We start from the raw sequence: 21,840 nt of genomic DNA, 5'->3' as shown, positions 1-21,840 counted from the left end.
CAGATATTTTACTTGCACATATCCTTGCCAGTCATTTCTGAAGGTAGCTTAATATTTATCAGCTTCTAATCAGCAACTAATACTTACCTTCACAGCCACATGCACACAGCCCTCCGTATATATGGGTACATTAACAAGCATAGATTTCACAATGACGTCCTCCTGAAGTGGTCTTGCACAGAACTATCCACACTCTTTCCCAAACCTAAAAGTAGCATTTCCCAACAAGCACCCAGAGGTACACAGAGAACATTATAGACACTGTTCTCTACAGACATCCTGGAGGTGCAGACTTGCCAATATCAAACGCAAGGCAGATCGCACCACGGTTTGAACATCTTGTTCTCATGTGACAGATGCTGACAGTTTGAACAAACATCACCCCCGCTAGTATTTTGTTATTGGTTTCAGACTGCTTTGTCACATTTTTCATTATCAACAAGAAGAGCACAATTAAGACTGCATAAAAATCGAGGTAGGATGAAGCTCAAGGTTAGCACATCTCAAGGTAGCTGCATATATGCAAACAAAGCTGCTTAGCTCCTATTGGAAGCACCGGAGACCTCTGCTTAGCTCCTACTGGAGGCACCAGAGACCTAGCAAAGGAACAGTAGCCAACAGCCACAGCTGACCAACACAAAATGCCTGTTTCCCAACCAAAACGATTAAAGACTCACTTACGTGCCTAAATATAGGGGCACAGAACCATTTCAAGTGCTACCAGGCATGCCAACTGGCCTGCAGCTGCTCCTTCGCAGCCATGTGGTTGTGGGCGACTGCCAGGTTCCATAAGCACTAATTCCTACATCTGTTATCATCCTGAGAGTCTGCCCCAGAAACAGAGGCCAAGCAAAACAGGCCATGTTAATTTCTTGCAGACCAGTTATCATCAAACCAATACTGAGCTGACTTTAGGAAAAAAAGTTTTTCTAGTGTAATAGATCATTCCAGATCTCATTCTGGACAGTAATAGCTATTGAAATGAAATTTAATTCTACCATGAGTACTCCTACCTCCTTCATTGCCACTCATGCTCACCTGCTGCTCTGCAGAGCACTTACCTCCACAGCAGCCCTGCCACATCGCCTAGCTGGAGCACAGGCTCCACAAAGCAGACTTGCCTGGGACAAACTCTACTAAAACCCAGAGGTTGCCCAGGAGACCTGATGCCTGCTAGCTTCCTCTTGCAAAACGTGGCCTCAGACAGGTCTGAAGAGCACTCGCCAAATTGAGGCAAGGCTCCGCACACCCAGCCATACAATGCACAATCGCAGCTGGCAAACCAGGTCCCATTGAGCCACAAGGGCCACAGGGCAGGCACAGCTGGAAGCCTCTCACTACCCCCCCAAGCTGCCCCATGACTGCAGCCACTGAGCACTGCGCACCCAAAGCCTGCTCGAGGATATCCCTCTCACCCATCAGCTCCATTGAGGCTGCCTTAAGCACTGCAATCAAGCTTCTGGAGTGAGACCACCAATTCATTTGGGTTTCACCACCAGAGACAGGCTCAGAGGGGCACAAGCATACACTCAACTGAAGAGCTACATGCTAAACCCCATCTCTTAAATGGAGAAGTTTAATTACAATACTTGCAATCTGGTGTGACGGATAGTTATAGCAATCACCCAAGCACAGGACAAAAAGTACGCTAAGCAATTTGTTGAACTAGAACAAATCTTTCAAGTCATGCTTTCAAGAAGCTATTTACCACGAGAGGTTAGGGCACAGAACAGCAAGCAAGCTCACGTACATCGCTGACAATTAAGACACAGGGGATAATGCAAGCTAACTGGGAAACTTTAATTAAAAATATTGACTATTTATTTGCCAACTTATCTATACTTTTATCAGGTATAATCCACACGGTGGAAGAACTGCGCAATTCCGAACTAATAAACCTTTTTGTGCTTTTTCCTCAGACAAAATAGAGTTCAGCAGTACCTTGTTTGAAATACCAGCCAAATCCCCAAATGCATGCTAAAAGGCAAGCTCTTCCTCTGCTTCTGCTGCCCACACACAAGGGGACAGTGCTGCAGTAAGTTGCTATCCAGGTTTAGACTGGAGACCCTGAAAACAGGCAAATAACCCTCCCATTCAATACACTGCACTGGGGGTAAAATCCTCTCATGAGCCTTTAGACCAGACTTCTCCAAAGCACTGAGAGTTCACCTAGAAGGAACACTACAGAGGTACTATCCTCATCCTGAAGTTGAAGAACTTCATTTTCTGAACCATATTCTTTCCAGAATACTAGAAATGCCTGCAGCACTATCTTCACCCCAAAAATCAGACAGGGAACTTAAGGCACATGCTGTGTCTTGCTATACACACACCAAGGGAGCTTGTTTGTCTGCTGGTAATTGAGACGTGTCAGTTCATGTGCATATATTTGGGGGTGGGAGAACTGATGGCTGTTCATTTCCAAAGCCAAGCACTTTTCAGGTGAGCAGTAAGCAGCAGCAGGCAACTAAGCTCCAGCTCTTTGTCCACCAACATGTGGAACAGTAAGCCCCTCAGGGGTTACCATTACACAGAAAACAAAACATCCCAGTTTTCTGAACCCCTGCCCCAGCCCTGGCTACTGCTCAGTGGACAGGAGGCACACAAGCTGCCAGAAGGTACCTGCAACACCCCGAAGACATTTAAAAATCACTAGTCAAACAGCATCACTGCACAGTCACCTACCTCACATGCAGAAGAGGCACCCTTATCTGGCAACACACAGCCTAGGAGCTCAGCAAGAAACTTTGCCATATATGAGCAGGGAGGAAGGGGTCTTCCTTGTCACCGTGCCAGTCAAATATCCTTCAGCAAGAGAGGAGCTCAGCAGAAAAATTCTTCCTTGCTGCCAAGCCAGGGCCGCTCTTTTCTGGGCTTGTTATCCAGGCCATCCACCAGCATATTCCTGCACTGTCATTTCAACAAGGCTGCGCAGGTTCACTGCATAGTAGCTTACTAAAATAAACAAATCAAGTAAGGCACCAGCACAGTGCCTGGGCTTTTCAACGTTTGCTTCTCCCCTTTCCCTGCTGAATGTCACTATTATCATAGAAAAGGAAAGGGGCCCCACAGAGGGGTGGTAAGAGGGACAACGCTGCAGGACTGCTGGCAAACAGATGAACACTGGCAAATTACCTCAAGTTGCCTGTGGTACAGAATTTGTCCTGTGCACGGCGCATACACCTCCTTCCTGTACACACGCACAAAACACTCCCTGACTGGATCCTTTTCTATTTACACTCAGGAATACCCGACTACTTCAAAGTCAAATGGCAAAAGAAAAAAGTAAACCTATTTCCAGCCCTGACTACCAATGAGTAACATCCTCTGTAGATCATCTTTTTGTCAGCAAGAAAGAAACTTGCCCAGAGCCTCCCTGCCCCTCCTGAGCTGGTGACTAGGGCTTGGGGCTAAGGCTCCACATCTCAGTTTGTCCGCGTAGGATGCACTGCATGTTCAGTTTCATGCACTGTGCAGTTGTACAAAAAACAATCTTGCCTGAAGTTTATGGAAAGTTATCAACCCAGTGAAATACAACTGACTCGGCATCAGCATCGAGTATCTTAAGTCCAAGCCTTGACAGTTGCTATGCTAGGCTTATTTTTCTGCTCTGCTACAAGCAAGTGCAGGCCACAGACAGTCCAAGAAAAAAAAGTCTCTGTGCACCACTGTTCTCAAAGCTGCCCAGGCTTACTGCAAGCACACGCACAGGAAGTTCCTAATGCCACTTATACGTTTAGGTTATGTATCAAAAGCTTAATCCTCAGTGAAAAGTCTGAAAAAAATATATTCAGAGGAATTCAATTTCTCTGCTCCAGGAAAATCTGGCTTGACTGCTTGGCAGCAGCTGAAGTAGCACGTGGTACAGTTTAAGCACCTCAATTAGCCCTAAAAGTCAAGCAAATGTTATTACGGCCATTATGGCTCCTGGCTCTATCAGCAATCTTACAACATCTTGCATTTTCAAGCAGTTCTAAAGCATCTAATCCACTTACCCTCTCAAGGACGTTTTATTTACTCACTGTACAGCAAGTATTGTGCAGTTATCACATAGGTCAAACCACAAGTGGAGTCGGATGCAGTCAGTGGCAAGGAAGGAGCAGAACATTAGCATTAACACATCCTGTTTGCAGAAGGCAGCTGAACTGGCCAGTCACCCAATGCAAGTCTCTTGTACAATCGAGTCAAAAAATAAAACCCTGCTTTGCACATACTAGTTTAGAGAGAGCAAGTGTAGCAGTCCAGACAATAAACGGCATGCACAACTAATATGCTCCCCTGTTCCTGTCAGCATCCACACAAGTGGCAGCAGAATGAAACTGCTTTAACACACTAAAAACCCTTTAAGTGTTTCCCTTAACATTCTAATACTTCTTGATACAACACCTAATTCCTACCTGTAGAGGGCTTGGAAGCCCCAATTAGTCCAACAGGTTTTAAACTACCTAGCACAGCAACTGACAAGCCGCACTAGCATAGCACTGGGACGGAGACAACAGTTTACTCGAAGTCAAGCATTTTAACTTGCAAGCAGACCATGGACCCACACTGCATCTTCAAGGGAGACCATTTCACATCTGAGACTTGAGAACACCGTTCCATACTTGCAAACCAAAAACAGGGGCAAACAGCCTGTCTTCCTCTGACAAATGGGGAACCAAACACTTAACAGAAGTATTCAAAGTTTTTCTCCCATGGCACAAAGTTTCTAAAACAGAATACAAGGCATAACAATCTTCTTTTGCTACCCATGAAAAACTGGAAACCCCAACATTTTCAGACACTCTGCTTTAGGTTAGTTGCCTTCCTGCCTTCAGACTGGATTTATACCTCCACTGAAGGGCTTCTGCTGCACTGGAACACTAGCAGGGAACTCGAGCATGCAAAGATTTACCTGTATAAATAAAAATGAGGAAAGAGAGCAAGCAGAAAACCTCCAAACCCCATCCTTTACCAATTTCATAAGCCTGTTGGATAGAGATCAGACTGTCCTTTTTAAATCTTTCTTAATTCTGGCCAGGTGACAAGGGGGTCAATATATTCCTATGCATTCAGGAAGAAGGACTTGTTCTTTTGTCACCTCAGCTGATGCCAAGGGTATTACAATAGCTACTCTGTTGCTTTACTCCCTTTCATACTCAGACATTTCAGGGAATGCCAAATATTTTCAGTTCCATGTCTGAAACATAACCCTCTATCAATGCCTCCCTTAATAACCAGGCACAGGGGTTACATGGGACAAACAACTTACTTCTGTGTCACCACTGTCATCAGGTGACAATCAAACCAAAGGCTTACTGCACTGCTTATTCTGCATCAGAACATAAGCAACATGCTCCTCAGCTCCCAGCATGGTGACAGGAAAGCTCCTGTAAGCCTAATGACAGGAAGAGATGTGCTTCCAGTGCCTCCTCCATCCCAAGCAGACCAGAGGGGCCTGCCAGAAGCACCCCCAGCCACAAACAAGGCACTACACCTGGCGGTATTGGCCAGCGGGCTCCGTCCACAAAAGTCCTTGTCAGTTCTCCTTCCTTCGGCTGGCAGGAGGGTTTTACACTGGCTGGGATTTGCAGAGCCTCCATTCAAGAAAGTAAGGCCATCCCATGAGGCTACAATAAGCAAGGACAAGTCCTCTCAAGGGAGAACAGCCAACCCGACAGATTAGAAAATCCACAACTCTTGCCACAAATCCCTCAGCAGGTTACTGAAGGCCAAATAAAACAATTGAAAAAGCTGTTCCACGAAATGCTGCACTGACCCCTTTCACTTTGACTTCATGATGGCTAGATATGTTCTCAAACTTGACACAAAGCTGACAACATGGAAAAAAACAAACTCTCCAACCCTGCTGTGAACCACATCACTAAGTATCAAATTTCTTCAAATTCAGCCATCCTGACCCGAGGTCAAATCAGTCAAGGCAAGAACAATTCTCGATACTCAAAGGGCAGAAGATGACAAATAATTCAAGGCATCACTGAAACTCTGTTCTGAGTTGTCACTGAATCTTTCAAAACATAAGAGCACAAAAATGAAGAACAAACCTGCAAAGGTCCTTAAGGCACCTTAACAAGACCTTTCCATATTTATTCAAGAAAAGCAAATAGTCTTTGGAGACTAGGGGTGATATCAAGTGTTTTTATGCTCATTTAAGTCAGCTATACCATTGCATGTGCACATGTTTTGGAAAGAGAACAACAAGCTTAGACCTACCGCCAGCCCTACTGCTACTTACTTTACGGCCTGAACATTCCATGCGTTCCTGTATTTTCAAATCAGTCGCTGTTTCACTAACAAACCCAAGGGATTTGTGTCCTCTCATCCACTGGAAAAGGATTTCGTTCATTTAATATTTGAGCCAGTTTTACACGGGCATACTCCTGGCTAGAATGCAATGAGTACACAAGGAGGTACTCTGGAGGCTTCACTCCTGTCCCCAGCTCAGGTGCAGGAGGAACACCACCCGCTGTGTTCTGAGCCAGTCAATCAAATTCCACATTCCACACATTAAATGTCATGCCTGACAACAACCCTGGGGGGATTATCTGAGGCCTAGGATGTTCTACACTATTTTAAGATATAATTCAAGAATATTAAATAATGCAAGTAAAACCCTGTCTGCTGATAAATACTTCATGCTTTTTTATAGCTGTTCATTCCTCACCAACTGCACGAGTCACTGCTTTAGAAGCTACCACAAATTTTGAAATGGGTGTCCCTTTGAAACAGTTTGCAACACAAGTGGCAAGCTCAACACGTGCTGTAAACACCTTTCCTTCTCCTCAAAGTCCTTTTTTTTCTCCCCTACCATGCTAGAAATGTAACTTTAAGTCAGGTTTGCAATACATTATTGCAAAAATATTGCTGAAAGCAAAGTTCTTGCAAAAATATTATGCCAGACAGAAGTTATGCAATGTACTGAACATATGATAACTGTGGTAGTCTCTAAAGGAAAAAAAGACATTTGACTTTAACCTACATAAAAACCAAGAGCAACACAATGCAGAAAACATACCAACTGGGTTTTGGATATTTTGATGGTTGTCTTTGGAGTCTTCTTGCAAGGCAGACATCATTGGAATCCATCTTTACATACTCCTAGGATACACTTTGTTTCTAAGGCCTGCAAGGAAGAGGTAAATAGTTACACTGTGACTGATTATAATATTTGGCACATGAAATTAGTAAACGCAGGGCAACCATAACTCTATTACACTTCCATGAGGCGAAGCTTATGCAGAGGATTGCTTAGGCCCATTATGATCAATAAACGTCAACACCTGACACTGCCGCGCAAATGAGAATCAAAGGCACTTAAAATCCCACGTGGCCTGGACACAGTCCCACAGTGCAAGGCAAGTATGCCATAACAAGATGTCTGATGGCAAGTCAGGTGCCCTTGGGCAAAGAGCCCCCCCTCACACCATCTGCTGCTTCTTCAGGGCTCATCTCAACTCAGTAGCCAAGCAGGTGGCCGCCTCTAGGCTCCCCCATGCCGCAGCCACCAAGCCCCTCTCAGGGAAAACACCACATGCTGTCCCTCCAGCCTTGCTCCCCAAAACCCCAGCTCTTACCTCCAGGTGCCCGTGAGGGCACAAAGACAGCAGGGCTGCTCCAGGCCTCCTCGATGTGAGCTGCCGCTGCTCGTGCAAGGCCCCTGCCTCCCCTCACAAGTACTGGCGGGAGCTACAGCAGCACGGGGTATGGCATTTGCTCTAGGCATCACTCACAGCTTGAAAACACCTTTCCTTCAGGACACAGAAAAGACTTCTTGACTCACTCTGGTCTCACGGCTCAGCATCATGCATCTTCTTTCTTCCTTCTCCACCAGCTCAGCTGCTGCAAAGCAAGTAGGACAGATTGAGGCCCGGAAAGTGCCAGCTCCTGCACCTGAAGGACAGAGGGGCACCCACCCAGGGAAGATCACTATGGCACCATGCGACCAGTGGCGGACCCACTGCCCCTACCATCATCCTTCTCCCTGCCCCTACCCCAGCTCCCCTACCCACCACCAAAACCTGCGACAATCAGCTTTTCCCATTAAAGGGACACACAGCAGAGCTCCAGATGTCCAGACGGAGCTGAGCTCAGGCAGGCAGCCTGAGCAAATAGAGCTGGGCATGTGAGGCAGCAGCCATGGAGCCTGCTCCGCTGCTTGTACAAGGACCCCAGCTGCTGCCTGCAGTGCCAAGTGCCCAGGATGGTGGGGCACTGCTGGGCTCTGTCTCACAGGGCAGCCCTGTTCTATTGGCCTTGGCCACCTGTGAAGCCTCTTGTTTTGGGACGTTGAGGTCTGCGGCATTCCTACAGCCCAGAAACAGGTCTAATGGTCTTCTGGCCTGCCAGTAGGGAGGTAGGGGTCACCCTCCAGACGCTGGCTGCACCCAGCCCCTCCTTCCCTCCTGGGAATTCAAGCTAAGCTGCAGCAATTGTAACAGGGGCCTAAAGTACAAGTGAACTTGCTCACTCAATCACAGCAACTTGGGCAAGGACAGGGATGGGACCAGGGCCAGGGACAAAGTTTGTGTTCCAGTGGAGAAAGAGAGCTTAGTGCAGCCAGTGCCAGGCAGCAACCCCCCTCTCTCTGCCAGAAGAACAGGAGAGCCTCATACCTGCCCCAAGAGGCTGCATGGAGATCACAGAACAAAACGTGCCAGAGGCTTCCCAGATGGCAAAGTGCAAAGGCTGTGACACGCCCTGATGACAGGGGGTCACGCTGGCCAGGCTGCCATGGGGCAGAAAGCTGCGAGGGCCACAGGAGTGTGGCAGGGAATCAGCCCCCCCCTGCTTACAGGGGGCTCGTCCGGTGCGGGGAGACATGGCCTCTCACCCTCTTTACAGGGTGGCCAAGCTCTGCTGGCAACCAGAGGAGCAATGGGAGAAAAGGCCATAAAAGGCCAGAGAAACCAAGACCCATCCCTGCTTCCAGGGAGGTCATCCAGCACAAACCAGATGGGGCATTGCAGGTGTCGGCTGACATCTTCTATGCACCCAGGCCTGGCGACAGGAGGGTCCCTGTGCTCCTCGTCAGTCCTCTGCTCCTCTTCTGCCTCACAGCTCCACACCACAACTCTTTCTTCCTTCTCCGCCAGCTTGGCTGCTGCTGCAAGGGAAGGAGGACACCGTCAGCCACCAGAAGCACTGGCTCCTTGCTGTGGCACCCTGGGAGGCCTGAAGCTCAGAGCACCCCTCCCTCAGCCGGGCCGGTTTCCTCCCCGCAGCCCCAGCAAGGGCACTTCTCCATTCCCCCGTCCTCTGCTTTCTGCCCCAGCCTCACTGTCGCTCCCCAGCCCTGCTGCCTCTCGCTCACAAGAAAACTCTGGCCCGTGCTCAGTGGGAAGTGCTGGTGATCCTTCTGCAGCCTTTCTCCAGAGACAACATGGCCCTGAGTCGAGGCCGAAGTTGCACTTCAGAGCTGTCACTGAAAGAAAACAGCAGAGGTCCAGTGTTAAATGGAACTGATCCCCATGAGAATGGTTTTTATCCATGAAAATAGCACTCCATTACCATTACCCCAAATGTCAGTTTGTATACTCTAAAGTTATGTCAGAATTTCCCTGAAAAAATGATCTTTTTTTTTCTCCTCGGTTACCCCAGCTTTTTCCTCCAAAAAAGCTCACTTTGTCACTTCTGAGTTTCTGCAGGTTTTCCCCAAAATATGTCCAATTACCCTCTACAGTTAACTCAACCCCCCCCAACCCCCCCAATCATTTCCCCCTCTAAATTATTATAGATTTTCCCTCAAAAAAATGATTAGTTTTCCCATGAAAGTTACCTCAGGTTGTTCGCTGACAGTGCCATTTAATATCCTCTAAGGGTTCCTCGGCTTTTCTACCCCAAAATGTAATTTTACATCAATCAATGTCACTGCAGCTTTCCCCCCAAAGTGCTCATTTTATCCCTTCTATGTTACCTCCTATTTCCCCTCTAAAAGTGCTCATTTTTATCCCATCTAAGGTCCCAAATTTCCAACTGCTAAAATGCACTTTGTATCATCTAGTTACTTCAGGTTTTCCCTCCAAAAATGCTTTTTGTCACCTAAAAGTTACCACAGATTTTCCCCTAGAAGATGATTATTTTGTCCCCTCGGGATTACCTCAAATTTTCCGTCCAAGAATCTTCATTTTGTTCCTTTTCTTAACTCAGATTTCCCTCCCTCCCAAATTGCACAACTTTCTCTCAAAATGTCATTTTATATCCTCTAATGGTACATCAGCTTTTCCCCCTAAAATGCTCATTTTATCCCCTCTGAGTTACCTACTTTTTTCACCAAATTAACAGTTTGTATACTCTAAAGTTATGTCAGCCTTTCCCTGAAAAAAAAGTTCATTTTTTTCTCCTGTTACCTCATCTTTTTCCTCCAAAAAAAGCTCACTTAGTCCCTTCTGAGTTTCCACAGATTTTCCCCAAAATATGTCCATTTACCCTCTACAGTCAATTCAACAACCCCCCCCAAAATCATTTTCCCCCTCTAAATTACTATAAGTTTTCCCTCAAAAAATGCTCAGTTCTCCTGTGTAAGTTACCTCAGTTTGTTCCCCAAAAGTGCCACTTTATATCCTCTAATGTTACATCAACGTTTCTGTCAAAAAATGCTCAATTTGTCTCCTATTTATTAACTGAGGTTTTCCTTCAGGAAAAGCTCATTTTGTCTGCTGTAAGTTTCCTCATGTAATTTTCCCTCTTTTACCTCAGATTTCCCCCTTCCCACGTTGCTCCATTTCTCCCCAGAATGTATTTTGTAATTTTATATCCTCTAAAGTTATGTCAGATTTTCCGGGCAAAAGAGTCCTGTTTTTCCTCCATCTAAGTTACCTCATATTCCCCCCCCCCCAAAAAATGCCTATGTTGTCCCCTCCGAGCTAGCTCTAATTTTTCTTCCAAAAACATTCATTTTGTCCCCTCCAGGTTACCTCAAATTCCGCCCCCACCCCCCACCACCATTTTGTATCACTAAGAGCCGCCTCAGCCTTTCCCCCTCAAACTCAGGCTGTATTCTCCACATCTACCTCGGCGTTTCCCTGAGACAATGCCCTTTGTGCCCCCCAAGCCACACCAGCTCCTCTCTCAGAGAAAAAGCTTAGTTTTTGGTTGTTTGTTTGTTTCTCCTCAGCGCCAGTCCGCGTTTGCCCTCAGCCCCTCCCGCCTCGCCTGACGGCCCCGCGAGCTGAAAGCCCGGGGCCAGGCGCTGTGAGGGGCCGGGGCCAGGCGCTAGGAGCTCGTTTGATGCCGTTGCCGCTTTACCCCCTCTTCTGCAGAGCACCCTCTGAACAGCGCCTGGCTCAGGAAAACACCTTTTTAAGTCTTCCAGCCTGTGGGAGGCGGTCTGCAGAGCTGTGTGAAGCTGCAGCAGGACCAGACTTGCACGAAGTGGGAATACCAGGCACCTTGCAAGGAGGGAAGAATGCAGGCTGCGTGCTAACTGCACACACTGCTCGTAAGAACCATATGCTGCCTTGAAGAACTTTAAAGGACAGTACCAGCTTCTGCTCAAAAGCCTGCAATGCCATCAGGTCTGTCTCAGAAGCTGAGCAGGAAGATATGCTCAGGACAGAGGGAGGCACGGGACAGGGGACTCCCCCTCAGCTCACCCCAGCCTGGAGAAAAACCCCCACATAGTGCTGGGTGCAGGACCATACCCGAAGAGCACCGTTCCCCGCCCCAAACTGCAGCTTCACTGCAGTCTCTTCAGGCTCTGCTCCCAGCTCTGAACTTTAAGCAACAAGCACAAGCAATTACCTTTCAAGAGATGTTTTCTTTTCTTTATCTATTTCTTGCCATTCTGTGGACTGCAGTAAGACCTGGCCAGGCTGCTACTCCCACCACACCTCATGCTAGGATCTGAGCGCATCCAGCCCAGGAGAGGGCTTATGCCACTGACTGCAACACCAGAGGCCTCCTTTCCAACCTGCAAGGAAAATAAGGACTACTTAGTAAGTACAGCACAGGTGCATCCTAAAACTCAGAATCCTGTTTAATACATCAAAGTAGGAGAGCTTGACACAAAGGAAGAGACCAAAAGAAAAAAAGTCAAGATCAGTTAGTTAGTTAAAGGCACCTGTCACTCTTTTGCCTATCTGGGAAGAAGTAACATTGACAAGGGAGAGAAATTGTGGAAAAATAATAAGAAGAGCAAAGATAGCAACAGAAAGCAGATTGATACTACAAAATGAGATATTATTATGGGAATCCCACTGAAATACCTTTAAACACAAATCTGGAAGAGAACACTATGGCATGGTGAGTCCAATGCTCTGACCACAGTAAGTCCCCAAACTGCTTGGTGCAAGCTGATCCATGACATAGTTATGTCCAGTCTCAGTTTATGTGCTCAAGGAAAAAAAAAAAAAAAAAAACACAAAAACTTGTATGCATTTTTAACTGCATTATCTCTGTTCAACAGTAAACCTGACTTCCAGTCAAGGAGTGTGTAAGGGAAAGTATTTAGATGCTATATTACATTTATACCACTACTCTTGAAAATCAAAATAGCTGTGGTAATTTTTGTTACTAAAATGCAAATTGACAGCTCTATAAACCTAAAGGAAGTACAATCTTATGAAATTTAATTCATTAGTTTTAGAGGAAAAGAGAAAGAGGGAAATCTCTCTGCAAAGCCAACAAAGGAAAGGAGTGTTTTACTCCAGGAGTGGCAGAATGGGAGGGCATTCTACAAACGGTGCCGTGGTTAGGGACTAACACCTGCGCTCAGGTTCTTGGCCTTCAAACACCAGAGCAGGGTGAAAGCAGCAGTGATAAGTGCTTCCAGCTCCTTGGCTGCCTTGACTGATGCATTCCCTATTCCTTCTTTTTTTCTCCACTATATGCTGTACTACCATCCACCCATTCTGACGAGGCAGTGCATCTTCACACAGACCTTGGGACAAAGAGCCAGGATTGTGCATGGTGAGTTTCTGAACTATTCTGACTTATTTTTATGTAGTCAGCTTCAGCAGCTAGGGAGAAATACACTCTTCCACAAACAACGAAAGCCTAGCAGATAAATAGGTCTTTTTCAAATAGCTGGAATAAGAGCCAGAGTAAAAACACGACAAAGATAAAGAAACAATCAAAACCATGGTGGGGATCACCATGAACTAGTGAGAAAGCTATTTTTCTCTTCTTTAAGAACCCCACATGAGTGTTTCCCACAAAATTCTTGACTACTCCTCGCTCCCTACACCTGCTTCACTTTGCATCTCCACAGAGAAAAGCAGGTAAGACACTTCATGCCACAGACATTGGTCATTAAAGAAAAGGGAGATCTACTGTCTGCCTAGATCTCAGCTCTGCAGACACCGAGTGTAGTGTCAGAACAGTGTATAATGCTGTCAGTTAATGTTTCCATCTGGTCATAAGAAGAATCCTAGGAGGCAACAGTTGCTTAATACAATATTTAATTTGAAAGCAATACAGCAAGACTCCTTTACAGCCTTCTCTACCAGTTCTGAAGGCATTAAGGTTCAGATTTCTATTTCTTCCCATATGGAAGAAAAAATTCCTATTGTTATGAAAGGGCTTTATTCCTAGAATACACAGTTATTAGTAGTATTCCAGAAGTGACTACAGTCCTACAATTTATATGCCAGAACTGGAAATGGTTCCTGGGAGCAGAACATGTTTTCCTGTGCTGACGCAAATCCTGGCCAAGCCACAACAGGAGACCGCTGTGTAAGTTAATGATGAACATCTCTAAAAACCACAAGCATGGACTTTACTAATCCCACAGTCCTGACGCACATGAATACACCGTCCTCACACTGATAATTCGTGACTCATGCTCATACGTAAACATTCAGAAAGAAAAATGCTCTAGGACCTGGCAGAGAGACCTTTTTAATACTGTCTGTGGAGACTGGGTTGGTAACGTTGGCCTGTAATGACTGATGTGTGGCAGATGGCAGCGCCCTTGGGACATCATGCAACTTGGACATGGCACCATGTGAGATCCGGGAAGCTGTGAGCAAGGAAAACATACGTTAGATAAAACATAAAACCACTCGCTATGCCGAGTGTTGTGCATTAATGCAAATAGACAGCTAAGCACCACAGAGACAACGTCTCGCTTCCCCTGCTTGCCTGGTGGGACAGGGAAAGAGGAAAGGAAGAGTAAAATCAATAAAAACTTATTGTTTGAGATAAAAAAATAAGTAAGAAGTGAAGAAGTAGTAGGGTAGAAATAAAACACAGCAAAACAAGTGATGCAGAGGTAATTGCTTACTAGCTCACACAGTTAGACTTGTTGAGCCAGTTCCCAGGCAAAAAGATGCCAAGCTGCCTAAGCCCTCCCTCTTCCCTTTTTATTGCTTGACTTTATACAGTGTGGAATACCTCTTTGGTTCCTTTGGAATATCTGCCTGGCTGTGTCCCTTCCCAACCTCTTGCACACACCCCAGTCTGTTATCAAGGTGGGCAGAAAGAGAAAAAAAACAGCCTTGATGCTGTGCAAAACCAAAGATAAAACATCAGTGTGTTACCAGCATTGGGTTTGGTCACACACCTAAAACATAGCACTATAGCAGCTGCTACAAAGAAAATTAATTCCATCCCAGCCAGACCCAGAACACAGATAAGCAGGGAGCTGTCCTTACAATGAATGCAGTGTCAAGCATCACCTGTTAATACAATTTTTCCCTCCTTACCAGCCGTGGGGGTCCCAGGCAGCCAACCAGGTGGCTGCACTATGATTTGGAACAGACAAGTGAAGATGTCCACTTCAAGAGGAGAAAAAAACATCTCTAAGATGCAAATTTTACACAAACTAAGACTGGAAATAGGATTTCAGTTCCTCACTGGAGTAAATGCTTTATCTGAGTACTGAAGTGTAAGAAAGAAAACACAAATAAATCTGAAGACACAGCATCCATGTCCTTGCTACCTCTCTGAGGCTTCCAGAGAGTGCACGTTAGTGCCTTATGCAAACATAAACACCATACCTAGACCCAGCCTGAGGGCAGGTCACAGTTATTCCCTGCACTAGTACAAACTGGACAGTCTCTTCTCTCAAAAACTTCTCACTTATGTGTGTGCAATCATTTTGGTGTGTGGAAAACTGGATTGTTACCGCTTTACTTATAAAGCCAAACATGTACGGAGTAGCCTCAAATCCATTTTGTTAAACAAACAAACAAAAAAAATCCTGCCTTTTCAAAGGGATGTGTATGTGATTCCATGTAAACCGTGAAAACAGGCTTACACTTTCTAAGGACAAACAGTTATGTTTTGGCTGGGTGATTTGCTGCCAAGGACAGGATAACCATTTCCATTCGTCATACCTGTGCGATTTAGGGTGTTGAACACCTGCAGTTTTTTACTAGGGAAACTACCCCAGAGAAACTACCAAGGACTTGGTCCCTTCTGGACAGGGGTGCTGAAACCTCACGCTTGCTGCTGTGTGAGTAACTGACCGTTCACCAGCTCTCCTCCTGACTGTCCATCTACACTCATAGCAAGTCTTAAAAGTGCCCTTCAATTGCAACTTCTTCAGGGCTGTCTGACTCAAGAAACTGCCCAGACTTTGATACTAAGTTGTTTTCTTTGCTTTCCTCTAAGTCAATAAGCAGTTCTACTTGTGCAGACTTTACTAAAGCACGGTGAGATGTATGTCACTGGACAACGCCATGCACACAGCTACCTTAAATCAGCCATCCCTTTCTCCCAAGTTATTTTGGTTAACTGATGGGTTTTATAGACATCCATTTTGAAAAAAAAACAACCCACCCAAATATATTTTTTATCCATCAGATTCTTAGAAAACAGGACTCTTTGGGTTCTTTTACTTTGTTTTCTGCTCTAGAGCAGATTTTCCTTTTAAATAGCTTGCCTTCAGCACTAGAATCCATAAATGAACAGAGAATATTTCTGATGTGCTTGGAGATTGGCATTCAGACACAAGTTACAACTGGTTGTTAAATCTTCCTGAATACTGTGCGTTATTATGACACCCTGTCCTGTGTACAGAATCCCCTTCTGTGTAGGGATTTCACTTCACCCGTTGTAACAAGACTTCACGTCTCCTGTCAGCCTCTCCTCTAAAACCTCTTGCACTCCTTTTAAAATAGAAAGGACTATCACTTCCAATTTCTCATTTGAGTTTGCCAAATTTTATATTTTAAATGCCAGTAATGAAATCACACATGCTTCAAAATCTCAATATTCAATATTTATATTTGCCTTCAATATTTAGAGGGGCTTTTGAAAGACCACCCTCAACAAGAAGTATCTGAGTAGATGCTTGTAACCTATATGTATTAACTACTATTGGAGCATCCCATCTTCTGAAACTCAGATGATATTTTATAAAAAATATTTTCAGCAATTTGGTTTCCTCTATTCCACAGTTGTTGCACAGATTATTTCCCGCAGCACACTTGTGCTCAAAATGCTAAGACGAACACTTGACTGATTCTTCAGTTTGGCCACTGACTGTTCTGGTCATGATTTAGAGATTATGCCACCAGTAAATCCTGTAGGAGGGCAGCTCTGAATCCATGGGAGATGGCTCTGACTAATGATTTAGGCTACTTGCTTATTCTCAAAATATCTAAAAATACAACCAGCCTTTTTGATATCCAATTCCTCAAAGCTCTTTTCTTGTCCATTCTCCTTTCCTTCTTCCTTTATCTTGAGGAGTTAATGTTCTCAATTATATTAACATCTATGAATGCCTCTGAAGCAGAGGCTTTGTTTTTGTATAGCTGCCCCCTGTTATCATAAGTTAAACTGAATTTTTGTCCCCGGGTGCATTTGTTATAACTATCCTTATTCATTCTGATATAGGATCTGTTCCTGTTCATTCTTAAATCCTTTCTTTGCCATGCTGCAAATGCTACTGTGTTGTCAGGGTGTTCTCTAAATCATTAATGTTCCCTATGTGCCTCATTATCAATAGTTACTTCAGTCTCATTAGGATTATCAAATACATTTGAAACAATGCTATGGTACAAGTCACGTGCAAAGGCACATGCTTTGAGGAAGCAGGTGCCTCTATTCAATGTTCAAAAAAGCTCAGGGTACTTTGCGTATGCTGCATCAGTTTAACAAAAGTATCTTGCTTTGCATTTGAAATTAAAAACATTTTGATACAACTTCCTCAGTTGTGCTTACAAGTTCTGGCCTGAGGACTAGTGTCTTCAAAACATCCCATTCAGTAACACTGCACAGAAATTGCCTGAAATACAAAATAAAAATATTGGGCCTTACAGGAACAGTGAAGAAACAAGGCTGAAATCTATTCAGCCACCTCCTAACCCTGAGACCTCCTAAGGTCTTAAGAGAGGGTCTCAGCTCTAGCCACATACCGCTGGTTTTTTTGTGTTCTTTTTACTGAAAAGTAATGAGATTACCACACTAGCAAGACTCAGTTAACATGTCAGCTAACTCCTCCTTCATAATGTGAAGACACAAATTAAGCTCTTCCATCAGAATCTATATTCACAGAAAAAAAGATCCAGATTTGATTTACTATGCATAATTTATCAGTTCAGCTTTTTTTTTTTAAACTAGGGTCCACATTTTTATAGGCTGTTCAATACCTTAGATGCTACACATGCACTTCAGCACGATTTTCTAGATATCTAGAAATATCTAGATATCTATATATCTAAAAAATCCTGGGTGTTCTAAAATCTGGTCTTGATACTATCAAAACTAAATGGCAGGGGTACTCTAACTCAGCCTTCTCAGCTGTAAAATTCTGCTGTCATTCATTGTCTAAAAGGACTTGCATTACATGGCCCTTATGGAAACCATTTATGCTTTATGGAGTACAAACTTTCACATGGCTTTCAAGATTTTTTTTGCCTAAAAATTTTTCACTTCATCTTAGGAATGATCAAAGTGATTTTTCCTCATCCAGGCTGGGAAAAAGTACCAGCTGAGAGCGATTCCCGTCATATATACTTACAACTGAACAGATGGAACTCAAAATGCTCTGCAAACACTGGGGAGCTCAGATTTAAAGCATGCCTTTCAGACCAACTTCATTATACATTATTCAATTTGTCACACACCCTCAGCCCCTGGCCCTTTCTAAAACACATAGCAATTGCTAATTAAACAAGTGCAAACAGTACCAGCTATCTCCAGTGCAACCTCTATTGCAATTAATGTAACAAGGGAGATCCAAATCCAATTCCTATTGTATGCACAGTTACGTTCCCTTCACTTCTTAGTGACAATTACATTGCAGTTCCTTGTGCCCATATGTTACTGGCTTCAAATTCCTTATTTGGCCAGGGCTCACTCTAGGGTTTTTGGTTTTAAAAACAAAATCCTTCTTTCTTTCACTCTTTCTTGAGAAATCAGCAGGATTTTATCTGGAAAAGTTGACAGCCTTCAAAAATGGTTAACTTCACAAAAATGTGCTACTGTGCTACAATATTATGAAATGAAATTAAAAGTGTAAATTTTACATTTGAAAAAGTTAATGAAATTAGCCCTCTATTTTTATTACAGTAATCTCAGTAGTCCAGGAAAGCATATAAGCATTTCAGTTATACTGATATACAGTGGTATATTCATTTCTCAACCAGGTAACACTGGTTTTATAAACAAAGGTCTGTTTTATCCAGGAACTAGCTGTAGCTATCAATATTATCAAACTAAAGGAAGTGGTCCATAGCTTTGTACTGGTACAAATAGAGAGAAACTGTGAAAAATGTGCCACCTGTGATCGAGTCATGGCACACCAAGGTGCTGAGTACAACTCCAGCATCTGACTGCGCAAAACAAACAGGGCATCTGTCAGAATTTTAAACGTCAGGGGATGAATGTGAGGAATCCACGATGAAAACTATACAGAACTGGGCTGCTGACATTTTCATCACAAAACAAATACTTGGCCAACAGTATGTGAAATGCCAATGGGAACTGCATTATACATGGTGCTCCATGCATATTTGAGTGATGATGGGAACAAAGATGCACCATAGCTCCCCTAAGGGGTGTTTCAACAGCAACACTGAGCAACTCGAAGACCTGGCTAGCACCTAAGTTGAGTGAAGGCTAGGGACTGCTTTAAACTCCACCCCAGCTGATTACAAACAAGAGGCTGTGCCACGCTACCTGCCACGCTTTCTGGTATCTTCAAGAACTACCTATTGGCACAGGCCAGTTCTTGGTGGACAGCTGAAAACTCACAGGGAACCAACCTCTCATGAACAACTCTTAACGCATCTCACGTCAGTTATACTCAGAAAGTATATTTCTCCTACATTTTTGTTCACAGATCTAAAAAAATCACAAGACATCCTCACCAAAACAGCCGTTTATGAAACCAAATTGAGAAAGTTGAACAAAGACTTCACCTGAAACCAGCCTTTTTCTGGAGCATTCTCCAAGCAAGTATTCAGAGCCCTCCAAGGAACAGCTACAGCCCTACTGCTTCCTTCTCAGGGCAGCAACTGGGGACAGGCTTCGTGCAGTCAGGGGAACAAAGACAATTGTTCTGATGCTATGGCTTCTGCTTCATTTTTTTTTTCTTTTTTTGCTTCATTGTCCTCTGCAACATGATGTTCACTGGCCTTAACCATCTACTGTAATCTAGCAAGTGAGCAGTATTTCCATGGCCAAAGTGCTCTTTACTCTCCCTATCATTTTTCAGTTAGGCCAAAAGTTATCATCTCTATTAATTTCACTAAACGTTATCTGCTCATGCAAGTGTTCTATGTGAAGGTCTAGATTTGACAGAAAGATAGTTGCTGGTTCTGTGAAAGCTCTAACCAAACAATTTTCTTTTACTTGTAAAGGAGAAAGATACAGAACTATTTCAATCCTGAATAAGCTAATCAAACTTTCATCTTGAGGAACATAACAGTTCATTTCTGCTCTAACTAGGAAATTACCCACTTAAGCCTCAAGAAAACCAAATGCTTATCAGCTCTCCTGGCAGGTCTTTCTCAGAAGGCTGCTAGCATTCTCAATTATATTTTGGTATAACATAACAGAGTAATCTTGCCACCTCTCACTGGCACCCAGAAGAGAGGATTTTAAGAAATGGATCAAAAATTACCTGCTTCTGTATTTACATAAGGTTGCCACCTTGTGTAAACAGTTTGAGAGTGTGCTTGGATACTGGCACCTATATACAAGGCAATTCACATATTGGGTGAGTGTAATTAACACGAAAACACTATCAATAATGTTGCACTGTGTATCTGTGGATATGCTGAATGGATGCATACAGTATTCATAGTTTTATAACAACAACAATGGACACGATGTAAATTAGATGCAGATTTAAAGTAAAGAACAGTGCCACTGAAATAATCCTTGGGATCAAATATTTATCATGTCAGAGGAATACCTTGAACAGCAGTGCCCTCTCCAGCCCAATTCTGCAATACTAAGACACGACAACACACATCAGTTCTTCAAGCAAACAAACCAGCTCATTCAGCCTCCCCTTGTGGGATTTTCAAATCAAAATTTTCATAGTTTACCTGGACTGGACAGACTACATGGTTGGTCTGTACTCTTCTCCAGGAGAGCTTTCTTAACCAAGACCGTAGCGCAGGTGAATTGCTATACAAGCAGAACTGAGAAGAAAATAAATGTGACTTCTCTCTTACAAGGCATATTGGCATTTAAACACCTCCACACGGGTTTTTACTTCTTACCCTCTTACAGCACAAGAACATGGACTCATCCAAACAGACTAAAAATGCTTATTAAACATCACAAATAAGCAACAAATGTAGAGATAAAACCAGTCAGCATGGCTACATAAGCAAACCTGAGGCTACATGGCAATTGCTAAGAGCTGAAGCCTCTCTTGAGAGTCTAAGTCCTCCTGCCAGCCCAAGACCACTGAGAACAGGGGAAGCACCTCTGTCTGTTAACATTTGAGTAAGGAAGTGGGAATTTTCAGTTGCGTACCTCTGCACACCTTCTCCCTTACAGCAGTCTCAAACGGATAACAGGAGAAAACAAAACAGTCTTGCCAAAGATACAGAAAGGCACACCTGATGAGTACAGGTAAAAGCTGCTAGCACTATCACTCGTCAGATGGGCCCAAAGCAACTCTCGCTCTGCTTCACCAAGGGAGTAAAAACATCGACTAGTTGAAACTCAAGTGACATGGCTTAAGCAAATGACTTTTTCCAAGTCACTGGAATGTGCCCCTCCTCACGTACAATGATCAGATGACAGAAAACAAATGGGGAAGCCTTAGTACCTTGCTTTCACTGGCTCATATAACCCCTTCTAACAAACCCACAACACTTTCGCGGTTTGCTGTATTCACTGCTTAGAAACTTAAATGCTGGACATCCTATCCACTGCAAACCTGGTCTTCCCTTCTCTGAACTTATCCTTGCTCACTTTACCTGTTTATAACATTTGCCTTTTGCTTCAATTTCCTCAATGCATCTTGGTGTTTGGACAGGATGCTTATAATCTGCTCCAAAACATACTTGCTTTGCAGGGGCCTGCACATGAGCAGAGATGCTGCTGCTGCTCTTGGCTCCCTCATTTCCCTAATCACAGAACAGAGAGAAACAACTGGGATCCACTGCTCCCAAGTGCCCTCACAGTTTGAGTCCCAAAACCCAGCTAGGTTATGACGAGGGAAAAAAATGATTTCCTAACTCAGTGCATCTTCTGCAGCCATAGCTGATCTCGGAGGAAGATGAAACACAAGGCTTATTGCTTTACAGCTCATTACAAAGCACAGCGTCAGCCAGCAGCAGCAGCATGGCACTAGGAAATAGGAAAAGGTCCCTGAGTTACCGAGCCTTGGTCCACAGAGCACAGGCAGCCACATCAGCACTTCACAAGGGTGCGATACCGCAGAAGACAACAGCATGGTCCAGTCTGAGAAAGGGAAATGATTCTAATTAC

General features: G+C 44.2%; 1 protein-coding gene and 1 long non-coding RNA gene across 3 annotated transcripts in view; both read right to left on the bottom strand.

The window, feature by feature from the left end:
- Positions 1-3,012, bottom strand: part of RASGEF1B (RasGEF domain family member 1B) — a 156,056-nt gene extending 153,044 nt beyond the window's left edge. For both annotated transcript variants that reach the window (XM_013190589.3, XM_048074520.2), the window contains exon 1: positions 2,686-3,012. In XM_013190589.3, coding sequence (XP_013046043.2) covers positions 2,686-2,754 — 69 coding nt within the window. In that variant the 5' untranslated portion in view covers positions 2,755-3,012. The remainder of the gene's footprint in view (positions 1-2,685) is intronic.
- Positions 3,013-3,983: 971 nt separating this feature from the next.
- On the bottom strand, positions 3,984-11,605 carry LOC125184057 (uncharacterized). The gene is made up of 6 exons (XR_010831421.1): positions 9,776-11,605; positions 9,311-9,421; positions 8,950-9,103; positions 7,781-7,839; positions 7,016-7,123; positions 3,984-6,325 (listed from the first exon to the last, which is right to left on the bottom strand). It is a non-coding gene; the product is annotated as an uncharacterized lncRNA (long non-coding RNA).
- Positions 11,606-21,840: the final 10,235 nt, after the last annotated feature.

This window comes from Anser cygnoides, chromosome 4, assembly GCF_040182565.1.
Source record: "Anser cygnoides isolate HZ-2024a breed goose chromosome 4, Taihu_goose_T2T_genome, whole genome shotgun sequence".
Classification (NCBI taxonomy): domain Eukaryota; kingdom Metazoa; phylum Chordata; class Aves; order Anseriformes; family Anatidae; genus Anser; species Anser cygnoides.
The sequence above is the reverse complement of the archived record's forward strand: the minus strand, read 5'-3'. Positions and strand labels throughout refer to the sequence as shown.